The 19,717-nt window shown below is 38.5% G+C and overlaps 2 protein-coding genes across 2 annotated transcripts in view; one reads left to right on the plus strand and one right to left on the minus strand.

Annotated features, from left to right (window-relative positions):
- LOC146467970 (uncharacterized) overlaps nt 1-10,456 on the plus strand; it is a 13,878-nt gene extending 3,422 nt beyond the window's left edge. The window contains exons 3-14 of the mRNA XM_085125188.1: nt 509-565; nt 1,278-1,332; nt 2,328-2,419; nt 2,689-2,802; nt 3,944-4,035; nt 4,182-4,243; nt 4,370-4,422; nt 4,925-5,051; nt 7,202-7,287; nt 8,031-8,144; nt 9,154-9,255; nt 10,117-10,456. Coding sequence (XP_084981314.1) covers nt 509-565; nt 1,278-1,332; nt 2,328-2,419; nt 2,689-2,802; nt 3,944-4,035; nt 4,182-4,243; nt 4,370-4,422; nt 4,925-5,051; nt 7,202-7,287; nt 8,031-8,144; nt 9,154-9,255; nt 10,117-10,176 — 1,014 coding nt within the window. The 3' untranslated portion in view covers nt 10,177-10,456. The remainder of the gene's footprint in view (nt 1-508; nt 566-1,277; nt 1,333-2,327; nt 2,420-2,688; nt 2,803-3,943; nt 4,036-4,181; nt 4,244-4,369; nt 4,423-4,924; nt 5,052-7,201; nt 7,288-8,030; nt 8,145-9,153; nt 9,256-10,116) is intronic.
- A 150-nt stretch (nt 10,457-10,606) lies between these two features.
- Nucleotides 10,607-16,899, minus strand: LOC146467971 (uncharacterized). Its single transcript, XM_085125189.1, has 3 exons — nt 16,070-16,899; nt 13,395-15,412; nt 10,607-12,552 (listed from the first exon to the last, which is right to left on the minus strand). The coding sequence occupies exons 1-3, from the start codon at nt 16,137-16,139 to the stop codon at nt 11,128-11,130; spliced, it is 3,513 nt and encodes a 1,170-aa protein (XP_084981315.1). The 5' UTR covers nt 16,140-16,899; the 3' UTR covers nt 10,607-11,127.
- Between the last annotated feature and the right edge of the window lie 2,818 nt (nt 16,900-19,717).

A 19,717-nucleotide genomic window follows, 5' to 3' on the forward strand; every position in this document is an offset into this window, starting at 1 on the left:
TAACACCTGCTAGGATTTAATTAATTAATAGCCATCTTTATTAACACACGATCAAAGTTCTAATGATGTACAAGAAAGGTTCATTGAACCTATGCAAGAATGGCTGACATTTTAATATTCTTTTGTTTGCATTCAAGTTAGCCTTACTTACATGTACCTTGTTCTTGAGTTCAAGAATCAAAAGAATATTTCGTCTTGAACAAGGCTAGTGAGGCTAATTTGAATGCAGACAAAAGAATATCAAAATGTCAGCCATTTTTTCATAAGGTCTCTAACGGTTAAACTTTGCTTGTTGCCATAATCATTGGTAAACAAAAGTTGTGCATGTAAGTGCACAGCCCCCCCCCCCCCTCCTTTTCCAGGGAAACCCATTACATGTATTACTAAAGAGCATTGGAACAGCTAAGGACAGAGCCTCTCCCTCCCAACACCTAAATTTGTTGGCCAAGGAGAAAATGTTGTGGGAGAGTTCTTTGCTCAGATTACATTGTGTGATTTCTACGTATAGATTCGAGCAGTTGATAAAGTTCCACCACAAACTGCTTGGCTGAATGAAAGACATAAGGTAAGTTGTACTCTTCATCACGTTAATCCTCCAGTACTTGTCTTCACAAATTCGATACTTGAGGTGTTGTCCTCTGTAGTCAGCAGCAGTCTGCACCTTCATAGGAAGTGACCTGCATGGTGGCGGATACCTTTTTGCAGGTCTTAGTTGCCTTTGCATTCTGTTCTGTATTTATTGGAGCAGATCATTTGGCTTTGCCTTAACAATTCAAAATGTCATTGCAGATTCATATACTAGCAATGAGTTTATTAATAATATTAATTTGTACAGTCTATATATACATATGTTGTTGAGTGTATCACTCATCAATGTAACCAGGGCTGCACAGTAAAGACAAATTAAGTAAATGGAGTATAACAAGAGTAGGGGCTTTGTCCTTACAGTAGCAAACTTGACAGCTTTTACCAATTTTTTTAAAGGGGTTACAAAGTAATAGAGAATTGAAGTGATGAGCACACAAAAATTTAATTCATTAATCAGATTATGGGATTTAATGAGGTATTTGATGGCAAGTGCATTGTTAAAAATAAGCTTGTTGCAATATACACATGCAGCTGAGCATACTCGTCAGCTACTTTTTAAGTCCTACAGTACAGTTGACATACAAGTCACTTATTTTCACTTGTTCTTAGCCGAATGAACCAGTCTGCTTTTAAATATGTGAGACACAAAGAGGTTTATATCTGTTGTTTACTAAAATGCAATGTTCCAGGAGGGCTTTCATCACAGTAACGTTGAATTCAAGAGTGCAAATCTCATCAATCCAGGTAAGAACTGAACATCTTTATATTTTTCGTAATGATTACCGGTAATATATAAAATCTTATAAGGATTTCTATTATCATAATGGTTTTATTCAAATTTTAATAAAATAACAAAAGTTATAGTTAACTAATAAACTATAAAATACTGTCAACTAAATTAATTAGATTGGGATTTAAGATAATTGCTAGATTTCACCTTAATTCAAGGTACGGTATTTTTAATTAATTTATTGGTTAATAAGAGATCATTGCAGGTATCTAGGCACCTTAAGCTGCTGCAAAAAGAAAGCATGAAAAATTCAGGCTCGAACGGGATTCGAACCGATGACCTCTGCGATGCGAGTACAGTGCTCCACTAACTGAGCTATCAAGCCAACTGACAGCCAGTCATTACATGTATTCATAATTTTATACCTGTAAAGGGGAGGAGATGGTCCAGTGAAGTAATATATGCAAGTCATATATTTGAACTACAGATGAAGGAATTACTTGTAGTATTTGGGACCATCACAGTTAATAAAATGCAACTTATAATCAATTGGCATGCAAACAAGAAAGGCTGAAAAAAATTCAGGCTTGAGCTTGAACAGGATTCCAACCTGTTTCTTCTGCAATACTGGTGCGGTGCTCATGAAAATCACTAGCTTCAATTTGGCTGGATTAGGATGGCTCAGTTGGTAGAGCACTGCACTCACTGGTCAGTATTGCAGACAACATGGGTTTATATTCCTTTCAAGTCAGAATTTTTTTCAGGCTTTCTTGTTTGCATGCAGATACTGAAATACGTTGTGTGTAACTAAAACCATAATAACTGTGAGGGTCTCTTATTTATTACTTCTTTGAATTCATCTGCGTTTGGCTGGATACAAATAAATAAATAAATGGAAATTTCAGTGGCACATCCACAGAGTGGCTATTCTTCTGCTGTTTCCAGTGTAATCAACTACATGTAGCACCCATTGCAATTTTCCTCTTCTAAAAGATATTACATTCTACAGGTAGTGTGGAGAAAGCATTTTTGGATGCTGAAGGGGATTTTGATATTTGTATAAACTGTGCTGCAGAGACAAGATATGGGCAGTCAGAACAGGTGATTAGCAGACCTTTTGTAATAAATGTTCAATTAATTACTTATAATAAATAAATTCACGTTATTATGGACTCTTGCTCTTAAGGACACTAACTCGCTGTCTGAAGGGTGTCCACAATAAAGGTAGTTGACTGTAATTAGCTCTGGGTGTGAAAGCAATATGTTGCTAGTGCTTTCACACTGATCCAGCAATTGCATATTAACTTTCCTATAAGGCATGCGATAGATAAGTTCTTTTAAAACACCTAATAGTTTTAAACTGTTTTCAGGTTTATGAAGATGGAGTTTTTAAAGTAAGCATAAACTGTGCAAAGCAAGCATTAAAGTGCAATGTGAAGAGATATATAGAAATTTCCACAGCTCAAGTTTATTCCTGTGACAAGGTGAGTTTCTAAAGAGGAACTTCAAAGTAAATTGTTGTAAGCTATAAATTATGCACACCACAGCACCTATTTTAAATCATTCCAACTGTCTATTGTTCAGTGTACAGTCAACTCTCTCAAAGCGACCACTTCTTGTAAGCGACCACCTCCTGTAAGCGACCACCTCGTAAACAGCCGTTTTGTTTCTAAGTTAAATACTGTTTCAAGAGCTCTCTCGTAAGCGACCACCACTCAAATTTTTAAGGGACCGCGACCACTTTTTAGACCAGAAATTTGACAATCATATTCTTTTGTTTTCTGTTTCCAGTAAGCGACCACCCAAAATATTCGCGTATGATCTGAGTAAATAATTACTCAGAAGCAACAAAAGTTCAATTTTTAATGACGCTACCCTGGACAACTGACAGTTTACAGACAGAGAAGATTACTATAATTAGATCTGTAGGTAAATGGGAATTGTTACAGTGATCTGTTCCAAAATGTTACACAAAGTTTCATCAGAAGAATGAATAGATGTGAAAAAATCAAATAAATTAGTTTCTATTTGCCTAATTTTAGCTGCTAGGGTAATATTTTTAGGTAATTAATTTATCAGTCCAGCATTACGCTTATTTTATTGATCTTTCCCGTAAGCGACCACCTCCCTTAAGCGACCACTTTGTCGTGCACCAAGGGTGGTCGCTTACAAGACAGTTGACTGTAGTGTGATTGAGCACCTTCAGAAGAAGGCGAGTCATTCACACCATAGCAGATCTATAGTTTTCATTCATGCCCATGATTTCAGATACTTTTCAGTCAATTTATATAAAGATCTCAGCTAGCAAACTACATGTACCATAAACCCTTGAATGAGCACTCCCTATACCTGTAGATGTGTCCCGGAAATCTTCACTCTTCTTTTGTCCCATAACTTTTAAAGTATCTCTGAATACTGAAGGGCAGTAAAGATGTCCTCTTAGCCTCAGTTATCAGCTTAAAAACTATTACCACATGATTTTGTGGAATCTTAAAGAGCAGAAAATCCAAAATTTGAAATAAGCACTTTGGGTGGTATGATAATTTAAGTAAAAATGAAGACAAAGTTATTATAATAATAATTATTTAATTGAAGGATAAGATCAGATCAATGTTCTTGTGGTAGGATGTAAGCGATGAAAAAAGCAAAACATCACCTTGGACCCAGATTGCAAAGTACAAGTTAATGGTTGAGGAGGAATTGGCTAAACTTGATGGGTATGAAATTCAGTATTTGACATCTTTGAAAAACATTATTATGAATAAATTTTGAATATTACTATCTTTCCTCTTTTGTGAATAGACATTGGCCAGAATTGGCACTGAGACCTGTTTCCTTTTTATGGGTTTTTTTTCTTTTTCAGATTAAATTATATCATTGTCAGACCATCAATAATTTATGGAATAGCTGATAGGCAGGGTCTAAGTAAGTTATTGCACCATTTTTGGATTTATTTTTTTATGATTGTAATAATCAAATGAATTCTTCTTAAAAAATGATCTGCAAGCTTTCCTCCTACTGATCTCAGTCTGCATCTTCACATTTATTTAGCCCCAAGGTTAATAATTGGAGCTGTCTACAAGCAAATGGGAGAAAAAATGAAGGTAAGAACTGTCTGTAATAAAATTATTATGATTTATTAACAATAAAAAACTTGTAGAAGAAGAGATTTGTTAAACAGTTTAACTATAAAACATTGCGATAAAATTGAAAAGTTTAAAACCATCTTGGTTAAAAGTTTCAAATGCAAAGACGTTTGGACGTTCGCTTAACATTATTATCAAGTCAAGAATGAATGAAATAAGAACGACTTTAAATGAAAAAGAATTCCTAAGAGACACGAATAAAAAGCGAAAATATACATTATGATCTATTCACGCCAAACTCTTTACGTGACTGCCTTATTGCATTATCGTCACATATTTTCGTTTTTTATTCGTAGTGTTGAAGCTTCGGCTTCATAATATTTTTCGCTAATGAATTGGGTAAATCATCTAGTCATTTTCTATTTGATGTTTGACATGAGTACAACTAGAGTTAAAGATGTAACAAACTCTGCATGTTCACTGTGTTCTTAGTACTTAACACTTTCTTTTGTGGATTTAGCTACTGTGGACGAAGGATCTAAAGATGAGTACTGTTAATGTTACTGATGTTTGCCGAGCAGTATGGCACCTAACAAACCATGGTAACAGCGGAGATGTGTTCAACTTGGCAGACAAGAGTAACACCAGTAAGATGCTGTTTAAATAATGAAATTATTGTCACTAGACACAGAAACAGTTCCAGTTCGAAGACTCCTTCTTGTTTCAAAACTAGCGTCCCACGCAGCTGTTTGTAGGGAAGTGATACGTGACAGCAAGAGACTGGCTAATTCAAACCTTTGAGCCGTGTAATTTCACGTTTGCTGCAATTTTTTTAGGGAAATTTAGCAACGACGACGGCGACGGCAGCGAGAATGTCACTATTAAAATGAATTCGCGTTTTTTCAAACGTAGTCACAATTATTCCAATTTGCTTTAAATGTCAAATGTAGGTGAAATTTTCTGGAGATGAATTCTTGGAGACCGCACCCAAGTTTAGAAAGAGAAAGAAAAATTCTTCGTCGTGTGTTTACGACCTGCATAAAACGTGTCATCAGGAAATTTCGCGTCCTAGTTGTGCAGTGACGGCAAAGGTGCTGTACTGCACGCTAGTGAGATCGCAAGTGGAATATGGATCGGTTGTGTGGTCGCCACACACTTCAAGAAATGTTGATAAGCTCGAGCGCAAACAGCGGAGGGGAACAAAATGTATCCTCAGAAAAAGGAATCTTACCTATGAAGGGCGCCTAAATTGTCTTAATCTGCTTTCGCTCGGAAAGAGACGCTATCTTTTTGATGTTACATTTTTGTATAAGGCCTTAAATGGATACTTGAATGTGGATGTATCTCCGTTCTCAGGATGACCCGTACAGGGTTAGACATGTTGATGACTATTCTTTGAAGAGGAATTTTGCTAGAACCACTAACTTTAAACACACTTATTTTAACAGAATTGTTGAAATGTGGAATTCGATACCCGTAGATATTAGACTATCATCCAGTCTCGCAGCTTTTAAGTGAGGAATGAAGAAGTTTTTAATGCTTTTATAATTTAATTTTTTTTCTGATTATTATTATATATTTATTTCTTTAGATTAGCTTCTTCGTGATCTGTCTTGTATGGAGTGTTCTACTCTTTTACAGATTATCCTTATGGCTTTTTTTTCTTTCCTTGTTTTAGTGTATATAGATTTACTGTGCCATTAAATAGTGATAAATAAATAAACTGAAATGTACCAAAAAGTGTAATGTACGTGCAGAGTTGTTGTTTTGCTTTTGCTTTTTTGACGTCCTCGTTGCCGTCGCCGTCGCGTTGCTAAAACTCCCTTTTATCGACGTAAGTACCTCCAACTCTGAAGTTTAAAACCTTTATTTGATAATTAGGTTTTGCAGTGCTGTAATAAAATCTGAACAATCAAACAAAACCCATGAGAGAAGAAAGTATAGTTCTGTTGATTAGTACTTCCCTGTCCTACTGCTTTTGTCACCTTCTTACAAGTTGTAATTTTGGAATGAGACGCGAGTAGTACTGAGGGAACAGTTGTTGATGACAAGTCATTGACATCTAAAAACTTTTTGAGTCTCGTTATCCAACCTAAATGTTTGTTTCTATCGACAGGTGGAAACGTTTGGAATAGTTCATGTTTTAGATTCATATTAAGGACGGTGCCTACTAATACCTACTAGTACTTTTGCGCGGTTTATGACTATGCGGAAAAGGCAGATCTTAGCAAGGGCTATGGAAATCCAAAAAGAAAGTTGGGGGTAACCATGCATTATTTAGAGATAATTAAGCAACAATTATTCTGAAAAGCTGTAAAATATAAAGCAATGTATGGCGGTTATTTTTCAAATTGAAGCTTTATTATCTCTGAAAAAATGCGTGGCTACCCCTAATTTTCTTTTTGGATACCAAAAGAACTTGGTAAATTCTGCTTTCCCCGAAAAGTTTTAAACCGCGCAAAAATTTCCCTGTATTAGTAGACACCACCCATAGGAAACCCGAATATCACAAGATGCACAGAACGTATGTGCAGTAACAATAGTAGGCACCGTCCTTAAGAACTCTGAGAAAAAGGTGCCGGCTCCTTTAACATATTCACTTTGAAAGCGATGTGATATCTTATAGTCAGTGCTTTTATTTACTGTAAACAAGCCATGTCACGTTTCCCACGAGAGAAAAGTAGAGGCCCATTGCAGGTTTCAATGGAAATGGTTGTTGCCCCTCAAAGAAATTGAACTCAGTGTTAGATGATTGTTGAAATCACATTCATGTAAAAATGTTATGTTATCCTTTCAGCTCAAGGAAGTATCAGCAACTTTGTGAGTGAGATTTTTGGAATTCAGCACGACTATTTTGGAACTGTTTTGTCCAACGTGGCTCGGGTAAGTCATCTCAGTACACAGTTAGAGTTCAGACTGTATTGGGCATCAGCCTATAGTATCGTATTTACGGTAGTTTAGATAGATATTCTTATTTCACCTAGAAGCCGATTACCTAAATTGAGTACTTTACAATGTAAATGATCTGAAAAATTGCTTTGGAAAGAAAGGGATTAAATAAAACGCTCATAAGTTCTACATAAGGATGGAAATACAGTAATAGACTAGTATTCAAATAGCCAAAAGTGTTGCACATAAAAGTCATTTACGCATTTACGCATTTGAAACACTACGTGCAAAATAAGTAATTAAAAAATAAATAAAACGTAAGTAATTAAAATTACTAAGTTGCACTCGAGCACATTGCAGAGATAAATGACCGCTTTAAACGATATGGTAGAGAGACCAGTAAATCTCTGGCCTTCTGATCATCCAATAGAAGATCCAATTGAAGGTTTAATCGCAATTATCACAACACTACACGTCACCCCTCCATTAATGAAAGCTCATTCAAGCTGTCGTCTAGGTATAATACTGGTCAGTGAATTTTCATGGTAAAGAGACCAGTAAACTTCTGGCCTTCTGATCATCCAATAGAAGATCCAATTGAAGGTTGAATCGCAAGTGTCACAACACTACGACATCACCGCTCAATTAATGAAAGGTCGTTCAGGCTGTCGTCTAGGTTTAGTAGTACTGGCCTGCGAATTTTCCAAGGAGTGTATTGAGGAGTGTTTCACTTTCAGCTCAACATGGCCAGCACGGTTGAAGACTCCAACGAGAAGCATCTAACTCCTTGGTCAGAAGCATGCGACAGAGATGGTATCCAGACTACCCCTCTCAGTCCCTATCTGGATCAGGTAAGTCAAGTAGTGCAATCAACACCTTAGTTTGAGTCGGTGAATAGCTAGTACTTGGTGAATTTTGATTCGAAATGATACGGTAAGCTGGCATCATGTAGAAGAAAGAAGGTAGAAGTTATTTGGGCTCGATTCTTCGAAAGCCGATAAACGCTGATCCCCGAATTAAAGTTAACCAACGCTTTCATTTCGCTTGTTAAAACTGTCTTAAAAAGCTAATTTTTCAGGTGTTACGGGTTACGGTCCTTAATGACAGCTCTGCCATTGATACCGTTAGCCTGTCTCTCCACCAAACGACAAGTTAAAACACATCATGTTGACTTAGTGAGACAGCACCGGTATGTATCGGGGTTGTCTAAGGTGCTAGATTTGCAATACTGTGTTGCTGAGTTGAAGCCCTCTCTAATCAGTTATTGGGATTCTTACCAGGCAGACTAGAGTTTGACTCTTCGTCAATATATTCGACAATGTACATGTAAATAGCCAATCGGGAGAAAAGTTAATGTTAATGCTAAATTCTCAGTCATCGTTCTCGTGATCATCAATTGGTCGACCTCCACCCCCTCCCCCAATTATAATCAACGTTATAAAGCATTTTTCAATTGAGCGGCGAAAGTAATTTCTTGTTTGCTTTGGTTTTCCTTTACTACGCTCTGTGATTGGATAGCAAAATTCACTCCACTTGCTTCACCCAATGAGAATCAAAATGAAATCCAATCGTGGCTTGCTCGCACGCGTTTTCCCGCGCTTGGCGTTTACATTCGTTGTGATTGGCCACAGTAGTTTATTACTTTCATTTTGGTTTTACGGTACTTAGTTGAAAACCGCTCTAATGAATGTGGTGCAGTAATACTTTCTACAGTGCTGAATTTACTGACACCCAGATAAAGTATTTAATTTCTCGTTAGGCCCTACATCGGTTACTTTTAGTCTAGTTACGATTAGTCTGGTCATTGGAAGTCCCCGCCATTGAAACATCTAAAATTATTTTATTAACATTTGTAAACAGGAACTTCTATATGACAACCACTTGTGTATAGATGGATCAAGGATTGAAGAAACAGGGTTTAAGTACAATTTTCCCCAACTGACCGTGGAAGCACTTCGAGAGGTGAGATTTTTATGCCCCTTCGTCATGACCACATATGTTGAGCTGTGTTACAACATTTTTACGTACAGTAAACATGTGCAATTATGTAACTCCCAGCGGTCTGATTTTGCTGAACAACGCTCTGTGATTGGTGAGCAAAACTCGCGCCACTTCTCAACCAAAACCAATCGTGACTCGCTCACACACAATTTCCCACGCTTGACGCCTGTCTTTCATATACTTGTACGCAGGCAAGCCTAATAGCGAATTTCCTAAAGACACAGAAATTTTCGACCTTTCAAAGCGACTTGCACATACATTTATCCATACTGGAGTGTATGGTCAAAGCAAAACAAAACAAAACCAAAGAAAGAACAATTTCTCCTCCCTGGATTTGAACCCGAATTCGACCGTTCAAGAAATCGTAATTTACGTTAGTATTTTGCGCCCGTTTAGTGATTGAACTATAACGGCAAGGCGATAATGGTATATGTACTGAACTCAGATATCAAATCGTTGACCCTGGCGACACACAAAACACACTGCTTCGCCATACAAACTGACTGGCATGGTTTACCCGTTTCATAAGCATAATGGTCCGCTCGTGGCCCGCGTAGCAGCTCTCGTATAGGCGAATGTTTGATTTTTTAACAGAGTTGATAACTAAAGCCGGGAAGTTAGCCAACGTAAAGAGATTCGAGTGCTGACGTTTCGACGTCAGCACTCCAATCTCTTTACGGTGGCCAATTTACCTTTAGTAATTAACTATGTTGATCAAACCAAACATTCGTTTTTTCTTCCCACCGACGTAACACCACAGTTTCTTCAGAAAGTATCCCCCTTTTCCTCTCGTATAATCGCCTCTCTGTTTTCGTATTCCAGGTTCTCGATGATTATGTCAAAACACGGCTGTTTCCCTCTTCACTGGCTCATTCAAGATGATCTCCAACACCTATTTTACCTGAGATAGTAATGGTTTAATGGTTCGGACGCATGTCCTAGTGGATATGAAGAAATGAATAAACACTCGGTACTGTGAGAGTCAACACAAACGGTATCCTAAAAATGATAGTACGCAGTCTCAAGAGCGAAAACTGACAAAGTTGAAGTTCTGAATTATCAATTTTGCGAGACATTGTCTTGTGCCGTGCCTCTTGAAATCTTGGCACTGAAACATTCAACTGCCTCTAATGAAATAAACAAAATAAACAGATGAAAACGACCTGAGTACTTCATATGTTAAGGGCAATCATTTAACAGAGTTTTCATGCATTTCAATAACTTTTGAAAGGCGTTAACGAAGTTGAAGATTTTGAGGTCAAATTAAAGTTAGTAGTATCAGGCCTTCCCAAGGGTAGGGAGTTCTCCCCCCCCCCCCCCCTCCTTAGTCACTTCAGCCCTTCTTCACCAGAAGCGCAATCAATGCGAGAATGTTGTAATGTAGAAATAAGTTCAACGTTGATTGATATGCGTTGATTTATTTTGTCAACATCGTCATGGTATAACATTGAATTTTAGAAAGCGTGCAGTTATGTTCTCATAGAAAATAAGACATTCTTTGTTTTCATTTATTGAACATTAGATGTGTTTGATTTAACATGAAGGTAACAACAGATAACTGCAGCTATAGTATCGTGACCTTTAGCCGGATCATTACCATTAAAATTTAAAATGAATCGAATATTAACCTTGCCGCGTAATCATTGGACGTGTAATAAATACTTAACTCCTTCCGGATAAATTCTGTATGAGTAATTGTTATGAATAATTAAGGTGTCTGTTTTGTATTGTTCCGATTGATGTTTGAACTGACTTTCATGAATTTTGAGACGATTGAGTTACTTCAGTTCACTTGGTTCCGTTCGGTTATAGGTACTGTTTTGCGAAGAAGTATTACTTTAGCTTAAGTTTCACTTCAACGCTGAAGCCATTTTTGAGATTCAAAAATCGAACAGTTTTGCCATCAGGCAGAACCCACACATTGGGCTTGTAGCAATCTGGCTTCCCGTGGGTTTGGACATAAACGATGCTGCCCAGCACTGGTTTCCTTAGTGTTACCTCAATTTCCCTTTCTTTGCTTGAGGAATGATACAACTCCTCCTGTCCCACATCATCTGATTGAGTAAGAGGACCCGATTTTGTGGGAAGATTTATGTCGGGGGAACTAATACCAAGGAAAACAGAATCATCAGTTTCCTCGGCCATGATTATACAATTGCCTTCGCTGACGGTCTTTACTGGGCCTTCAAGTGGGAGCACTCCAGCGGCTGCAAACATTACATAACCAGTCACAGGATGGCTGAGGGAGGACCATGACATGGGTGAAATCAGAAATTGGACTATGTGGGCGCGTTCATCTTTCTGCAGGACTTGATAAACCTCGTTTCCCGCTGTTTCCTGGGCGGTTGTTAGGTCATTTAATGTTGGATGATAGGTGTTAGTCGGTATCAAAACGGCGTATTCATAACTCGAGGGAAAGGCGCCATGCTCGAACCATGCCGCACCATAACGGGAAGACGTTGTTCTTCCTCCATCATCCGTCTTGGATTCCTGATCTTTTACGTGAACTTTTAACATTGATTTGCTGGGGCTTGGTATGTAGTAAAAGTTTCCTTTTGTGTCTGTGAGGGTTGTGTAACTATTGCTCGAGGATGGTGTTGCAGCTGGAAATGTTGGAGAGTGATTTTTTTGAACGCCATCGACCTTTATGAATGATGTGCTTACTCCGTCCAGAAGCTTGTCTTGGAAGAGAGTTGTCTGGACGACCTTTCCGTTTGTGTCTTGGGCCTCAATGTTACTTCCTAAACAAACTAGTAAGTTTTCAAAGAAGAAAACCGATTTCTTAAAATACAACTTGATATCATTTCGCCAGTCATTTAAATCATAATTTGGTTGTTCAAAGTCCATGCCAAAGAGTCCGTTTTCTAAGGTCCTTGTACCCTTGAACGTAACACCTCCAGCCAGCGATCGTGGGTTGTAAAACCTTGCTCCACCTATATTTAAGTCGTCTACGTTCGGCGTTCCAATGGCAATGGTTGTGGCTCCAGGAACTTTGGCCCAGTCCCATCCGTTTTCGACGTCATGAACCTCAAGGTGTGATTCACCGTTGGCAACCAGAAGAGCACCATGGCTGGAAAACATACCGTAAATATTTTCGTGCTTTGAATTTTCAAAATTCCAGTGAAAACGGTTAAATCCCTTGGCCGTTACTGCCCAGTCCTTGCGTCGATGGACAGATAGGGCGGCGAAGTTCTTAGACCAATGACCTTCAGGGGAGGGCTCAGCAGATATACCTTGAGATTCAGCCACCAATTTAACCTTTAAACAAAGAGAGTGAGGTTATATTCCCATAAGTGATGGTATTTAAATGTCACCCAGTACTAGTTGTGATATGTCTATGAAACTTGCCATTTCCCATGACATTCCTAGATTCCTTTCTTTACTAACGAAGGTATCTGCCAATCCCATCCCTAAGACATGTCCAATTTCTTTACATTCAACAGGTCGGAACTTGAAACTTCAGCGATAACAAGTAACTTTGAGGAAAAGAAATTACAAAAATAATTGCATACCCCACAGCTAGCAGCGGGACTTAAACGTAGTCCTCTTACAGTTGTATTATGTCGAGAAGGATTACTTTTATTCAGGTTTTAAACTTAGCTTTATGAGCATTTTGGGTGAATGGGGTTATTGAATGGGGTTATTGCATTCCACATTTGAACTCCAGTTCTGGAGAAAGACGTCGTCCTTTTTTCTGTTTCAGGGAAAACGCCATACCTGAGGTCAGAAGAAAACAGTTTAAATCATAAAACTGGTGGCTCTTCTGTAAACACTCGCTAACAGGCGCTTGAGGTAAGCTTACCATGTGTTTAGCCAAGTGTGACCTACAAAGGTGACCTTGCGGGTATAATTGTTTTGAATCGCCCCTAATTATTCGGCTAGCCTTTTCCTTTGTCAATCAGTTCAAACTCGCACATTGAGCTATAAACAAATGAAAACTGTCTGCTTGAGGTAAACTGTTGCGTAAAAGGTTTTTGCCGTGTGATGAATCTCTACGTAAGAAAGTTTTGGAATACTTCCCTTAACCGCAGTGAGCCTTACTATACCTTACCAGTACACTGAGTGACTAATTTAGTCTCGTACAAACACAAAATACTCACTGCCTCCATTATGTCTAGGGACCCCAAACTGTTTGGATAGTACTTGGCCGCTATGTTTGGTCTCCCCTTTTCTAGGTACTTGCTTACATCTGGGTCATCATACAACCTCAAAAACATTTCTGATCCATCTACATGGGTCACTTGTATTCCTACTGGTACTGTTGAAGGCAAAATGGGGGGATGGGAAACGCTTATGTAAGCATAGCCTTGTAAAACAGCTTTGAGAAGGACCTTGTTAAAGTAGTGTGGGAAACGTCCGTTAACGCTGTTTGGAGTAGACGACTTGACCGCTATTACACGCAGTGTCTCAAGTGCTCGTCTGATGTTGTTGGCCGATGTTGTCGATAAAGCAAATTCAGTTCCTCCAAGAAGGTACTGCACCAAAGCGGCGGTATCTAACGCTTGTGGAACATAGGCTGATCCATAAAATGCCTTGTGGTGATATCCTATAAAATCAGGCTTGATCACTCCTCCAAGTCCCTCATTCACTGCCAACGCGTTGTTCATCCACCGGACTAGAGCTTCCATGTCCCGGAGCTTCGCTTTGACTTCATCATCATCGTCGTTTGGCATCACCAGCACGATCATAAGCCTGTATAACAAAAGTGTTATCATACGGTCAGCAGTTGTTCCTTTGAGTTCGAATTCTGGCGTTTGGTAAACCTCTCCAAAGTCGTTGTACCATTTCGCCGTATTGATCAAACCCAGCAATCTGCTTTTGTTGGAAGGAATGTTTAATGAATCATTTAGGAGAAACAATGTGTGCATGAATCCAGCTCCATCCTTGTTCATTTCGTGGTCCAAGGAACCGAGGCCGCTGCCATCAGCAAATCCTTGGTCCTTAACAAAATCAAGAAGGTTGTTTATCTTGCTTAGTCGGTCGAGGTTGAGTGTTTTTATCGCTGTTTCCAGTTGGTCCTTTGTAAGCGGTTTTGGCCAGTTCTTTAGATAGCTTTCAAGCAGCTTTTTCATTCCTTTATATTTACCTGCAATAGCAATATAAGCAGCCTCCTTTTTGTCTTTGTCATTTGAGTTGAGTTCAGGGAGTTGCTTCGTAGCAGCCTCTTCCACTTCGTTAACGCGAGACCTTAAATAGTACTCAACTGCCAAAGGAAGAAGGATTTTTTCCATGATGAAACCAAACTTTCTCGTCTTATCGGCGTTAGAATACTTTTTTCCATACCTACAGTCTCTGCAAAACAAAGGAGGTCCTACGATTTTTCCTCCGTCGAAAATTAGATCATCATATTGTTTGTGTGCCTTGTCAGCACTCTCCAAAAGGGAATTCCACCTTTTTTCCAGAAACGAACCGTTTGGGAAGTTTGAAGATGTTTTTGTCTCGTCGCAGTACCAGTTCCTGAGTCGACTTCCAATGTGCTCCAAACTCGTCACCTTTTTCTTATCAATTGTTGCGGGTGGGTTAGGAATGGGATACTGGCTCCAGTGGTATGTCCTCTGCCAAGTGTTACTCGCGTCATACCGATCCAAGCCCCCAATGGGAGGAACTATTTTGTCTCGTGACTGCTTTCCAAAACCTTTCTCAAACCCGAGCAAGTCCATGTAGATAGTATCGGCATCGCTTAGGTCAAAGTTAACTTCATCGATTACAATCGACTTCTTATAGATGTTCTTACCTTTAACGTTGCATTCTGTAAATTTAACCCAAATTCCTCTCCATCCTTGAAAATCAAGGTTCGCTTGAAACTTTCCAACAAGGCTGGTGGAATGTTTAAATTCTACGTCTAATGTTTTTCCTGGTGAGGGGTCTTCCTTGTAGAACCATACTTTGACTCCTCCTCGGGGAAGCCAGTTATGAGGAATTGTGAACACTGAAGATTTTAGCTGCAGCTTTGAGGGACCAATGGCATTCCATCTGAGAGAGTTTTTTAAATGCTTGACTGTCGTGGGTTCGCTGGACAGTGACAAAGACTTGGGGGCTGGTGGGATAACCTTAAAGCAGTCCTTTTGATCTGGATTCTCGAAGTCAAAGAGTTCATCATGACGACAAGGAGGATTTACTGAAAGAAAGTAAAAATGAAACGCTTTATTTAAGATGCTTTTTCTTACTTTAATTAAAAAATTTGTGGAAACTTTTATGCTTGGGGTTTTGCGATTTTACTGTAGACACGTGTACAAGTTGAAACCTCTTGTTACTAATTTTTAAGTGTGCTGAGTTAGAGCTAGCCTCCCACGCAGTCGCTCTTATGGGACTCGTATTACCTCCTCCCCACAGAAGGAGGGAGGTAATACTAGAGAGGAGGTAATACGAGTCCCCTAAAAACGACTGCGTGGGAGGCTAAGTTAGAGCTCGTTAACAACGAACTAGAAGTCAAAACTTTCAATAACGTGTTCAGGTATATCAGGTGAATGGCAATCAAAACACCCACGGTTCGCACTGTGCCTCTCGCCCATAGGTAGGGCCGCGTCCAAGCCAGTAAATTAGCTTTCTAGTATAGGGCATAAAGCTGTGGGTAGGATAAGAAGACTCTATCACAAGCACATTCCCGAAAGGACAGGAGGGGCCAGAAGGTTCCCTGTGACTTTAGTTGAGGAAGAAGGCAAGAAACAGGTGCCCAGTGACAAAATTCTGTGTAGGCCAAAAAAAGAAGCTTTTTAATTGGTTTGCAAAAGAGTGCCGTTTTAATTTGGTCACTAGACCTGTGAATTATTGTTACCTGACGCTTGAGTGAACCCAGTTATTGACAGCAGGTAACAGAATGTCAGTAGGCCAAGAAAAGTTGACATGCTTCCTTTCTTCCTTTCCCTATGGAAATTCAAAATAGATACGTTGACGAGATCGTTTAAAATGTGACTGTTAGTATATTGTCAGTGAAGCCGTAGCGCGCAATCACCTCAAACTGATCAAGCGTAAATGGGATTCCTCTCTTCGTTTTTCTTGCCTTTCATTAGACCTTTTCCGTGGGTCTTGAACCTTGTGGTCCCGTTTTATTACAAGTCGTAATCGCCAGGAGTAGTTTCTACGCATTGTGTTAGTTTATTGGCATTTTCAGCTTTAATAAAAGCGCCCGATTTTACAAAGAAAAAGAAAGAACAAATTTCAACTTGCAAAAACAACAAATAAAAAAAACGATTTTCAGAAACAAACAGCTCCACAGGGAAGTGCAGCTTAGTGGCTTCACTTAAATAGTAACTAACCCAGAGATTCGAAATTTTAGTGCCAAATTCCAAATGTTTTTATTTGATCTGACAGACATCAGTTTACCATCGCATTTTTATTTAATAGCGAGGAATACAGTTCGAGCTAAAATGCACTCTGTCCGACATTTAGACCTTTCATCTTCAAAGTAAAAAGTACTAATTTTTGCCTGTGTGGTTATTAGACTAATTACTGCTTTTTGCTATTTTTCCTGGGACCTGAGTTACATTGGAAATTACACCTAAACGTGAATCATAAATTTGGCCTTACATACCTCACTGAGGAGTATTCTCTGGTCCTGTTCTTTTTGTTTTTTGTTTTTGACGGCCGTCAGCTGATGAAGATCAACTCTTATTGCAACCTTTATCTTCGAATTTTTGTAGTGAATGTAATGAAATATGAATTACCAAAACTTCGTTGAATTTGAAAACCTGTTCAGCCATCGACAATGCTCTTAACTTTTTCTAACTTAAAAACTTACAAAATTTGTCCATTATCTGGTTGTATGAAAACTAGTTAAAGTATTACTTCTTGAAGTACAGACACATGTTTTCAATTACAATTATTTTTCCTGATATCTCTGTACAAGGAACAGCTCGATACAATTAACCATGAACGCTTTCTAACAAAAAAGCCTCAAGCGAGAAAGGGGTTTCTTTCATTTTATCAGAGGATGGATTTTAAAATGTGCTGAACAAAGATAATTGAGCTGAACTTAAGCAACACCATAAATCTGTAGAGAGTAATTAAGCTGGAATGACTGATAAACTTTGAGTTTTCACGGACAAACCCTTTTTCGCAAACGGTAATGAATAATCTCGACAGGTCTTTTAATTTATTCATCACCTTCTCTTGAGTTCTGACGGGTAATAACATAAAAAGCTAGAAAAATACTGTTTAGCAAGTTTACAATTTACAATTCTTATTTCGAGTTAGCTGAAAAATGCACTTAATCTACTAACTAAATAAGAGTTAAGAAATGCTAACCTTGTAAGAAAACGGCCGGCAAAACGCGTTATGACATGGTTATATTCCTGTTTCAGCAAGTATGTACGTTTACTACCTGTGGCAATGAACATTTTCTTCAGCGTAAATTTCCGAGTATACCATCGGTCCTACAGCTCCATAACTCAACTTCGTTCGATATACTTTTCTACAATTATTTCCATATCAAAAATAGGTTTAATTGAAAGTAAGCTCCTCCATTTTAACTGCCTCATTTGCACAAACTTTCCATTTCCATTTTTGCGCCACTCCGCACGTGCATGTTTTGATCTACTAACGAGATTGAAAATGAGGTTCTTCGCTCTTATGGCAATAAGCCTTTCAATTTGACACGGAAAGTTTCTTGAATGGAATGGACAGCGCCCCTGGACTTCCTAGTTACAATTTTTACTCGCGTTATGTTGGCTACACACGATATTTTATTCGCAAATATTGTTACCAAGTTAGTGTGCCGACTTTGCCGATTTCTATAACTGATTTATTTTCGTGGCAAGCAACTGTATTGCAGCACTATCTTCAGGCTTGTTTAGACAGCTCCGACGTTTGCTTTAACATCCGTTCGTGGTCAACAACTTCAACTTAATTCAGTATTTTTTAGTTACATCTTAAAATGGGCTGGCCCATAGATGGCAGCTGCCAATCTTGGCGGTCAGTAGTAGGCTGCCGTGAACCTCATTATGAAAGCGAGGCTCAGTGCAAAGCTTTTCATATGAAAATTAGTTTGTTTGCATATGAATGAAAACTAATTATAATTTTCATAATAAAAACTTTGCACTTAGCCTCGCTTTCATAATGAGGTTTAAAGCAACTCAAAAAATGGCCTATGGGAGGAAAGGCTACAATCTTATAATACATGTTGTTGGAAAACATGGAAATAATATTTTTGCGTCGGACAAAATAGGATTTTATTATCACTCATTTTGGTTTTTAAATTTCCTGGGCGCCGCCATGTTTTATTTCATGACGTCGTACGGTTGTTCAATTGTTTCACATAAAAGAACTTCCGCTCAGTGACAATAGCGGCAACCGTATGACGTCACAAAATCCAAAAAATGGCGACGTGCGTGGATAAAAGCGAAAATAGACGATAATCGTATATATTTTTAGCACACTTGAATGTTATTTCTACTTTTCATAACGTCAAAGTTTGTCGTCAGAGACGAGGTTCCCTTTAAGGTGGAATAGAAGTGACAAAAAGTCAATAAAAGTAGATTAAATAACTTAAGAAAACAACAAAAAAAGGAGACTATCATACGGATTTTTGTTACCATTTAAGTTTTTCTTTTTAATTCGTCATTGGTCAATATAGTCATTCGGCTTGCCCCACAATGGTCAGCGTTTTGTTGCACCAGAGGCGATAGTCGGCGAAGTACCCTTTACTATGACATGGCATTTCTTTCCTCGTTGTGGAGAAGGAATGCTTACGTATTTCTAGAGTCCCGAGCTTTTGAAAAAGTCTTTTGACAAAATGTTGAAACTTGCAGCACGAGGCAAATTATAGTTGGCTTACATTTTCCGTTTACAGCTTATACAGCCTGAGCGCACACTCGAGGTTGGACATCTTATCACGCTTACACAATAGAGAGATTTAGCGGCTTCGCGTTTACGGCTAACGCCAAACGGGAAACCGTCAAGCCGCTATTTGTCCTAAAATGCATAAACTTGTGTTTCTCGTACTCATTTCTCTCTTTTTCGTGTTTGCTCGATAGCTGTCGCCGACTGGGTGGAGATAAGCTTTAACCAAAAAAACTTCATTGTTTTTCATCAAAGAGAAAATTTCAGCCTGGCGTTTTCCGTTTGCCGTAAACGCAATGCTTAATCTCTCTATACTTACTTCAAACTTAACACTTATTTCAAACATTCCCGTAAGAAGAAAGTTAAAATCAGAACATGTGAGCCTCGAACCCGGGCTATTAAATGACAGCTAATAGTTTTTAAATCAGTGCCAGTCTGTTACGTCAAAGAGTACTATGATAAGTAAACATCTTAAGGTGTCCAACCTCCTTCCACATTTAAGGAAAAATGAAGACAAAGTTATTATAATAACTATTTAATTGAAGGATAAGATCAGATCAATGTTCTTGTGGTAGGATGTAAGTGATGAAAACAACAAAACATCACCTTGGACCCAGATTGCAAAGTACAAGTTAATGGTTGAGGA

This window comes from Pavona decussata, unplaced genomic scaffold (genome assembly GCF_977016875.1).
Source record: "Pavona decussata unplaced genomic scaffold, jaPavDecu1.1 SCAFFOLD_134, whole genome shotgun sequence".
Lineage (NCBI taxonomy): Eukaryota > Metazoa > Cnidaria > Anthozoa > Scleractinia > Agariciidae > Pavona > Pavona decussata.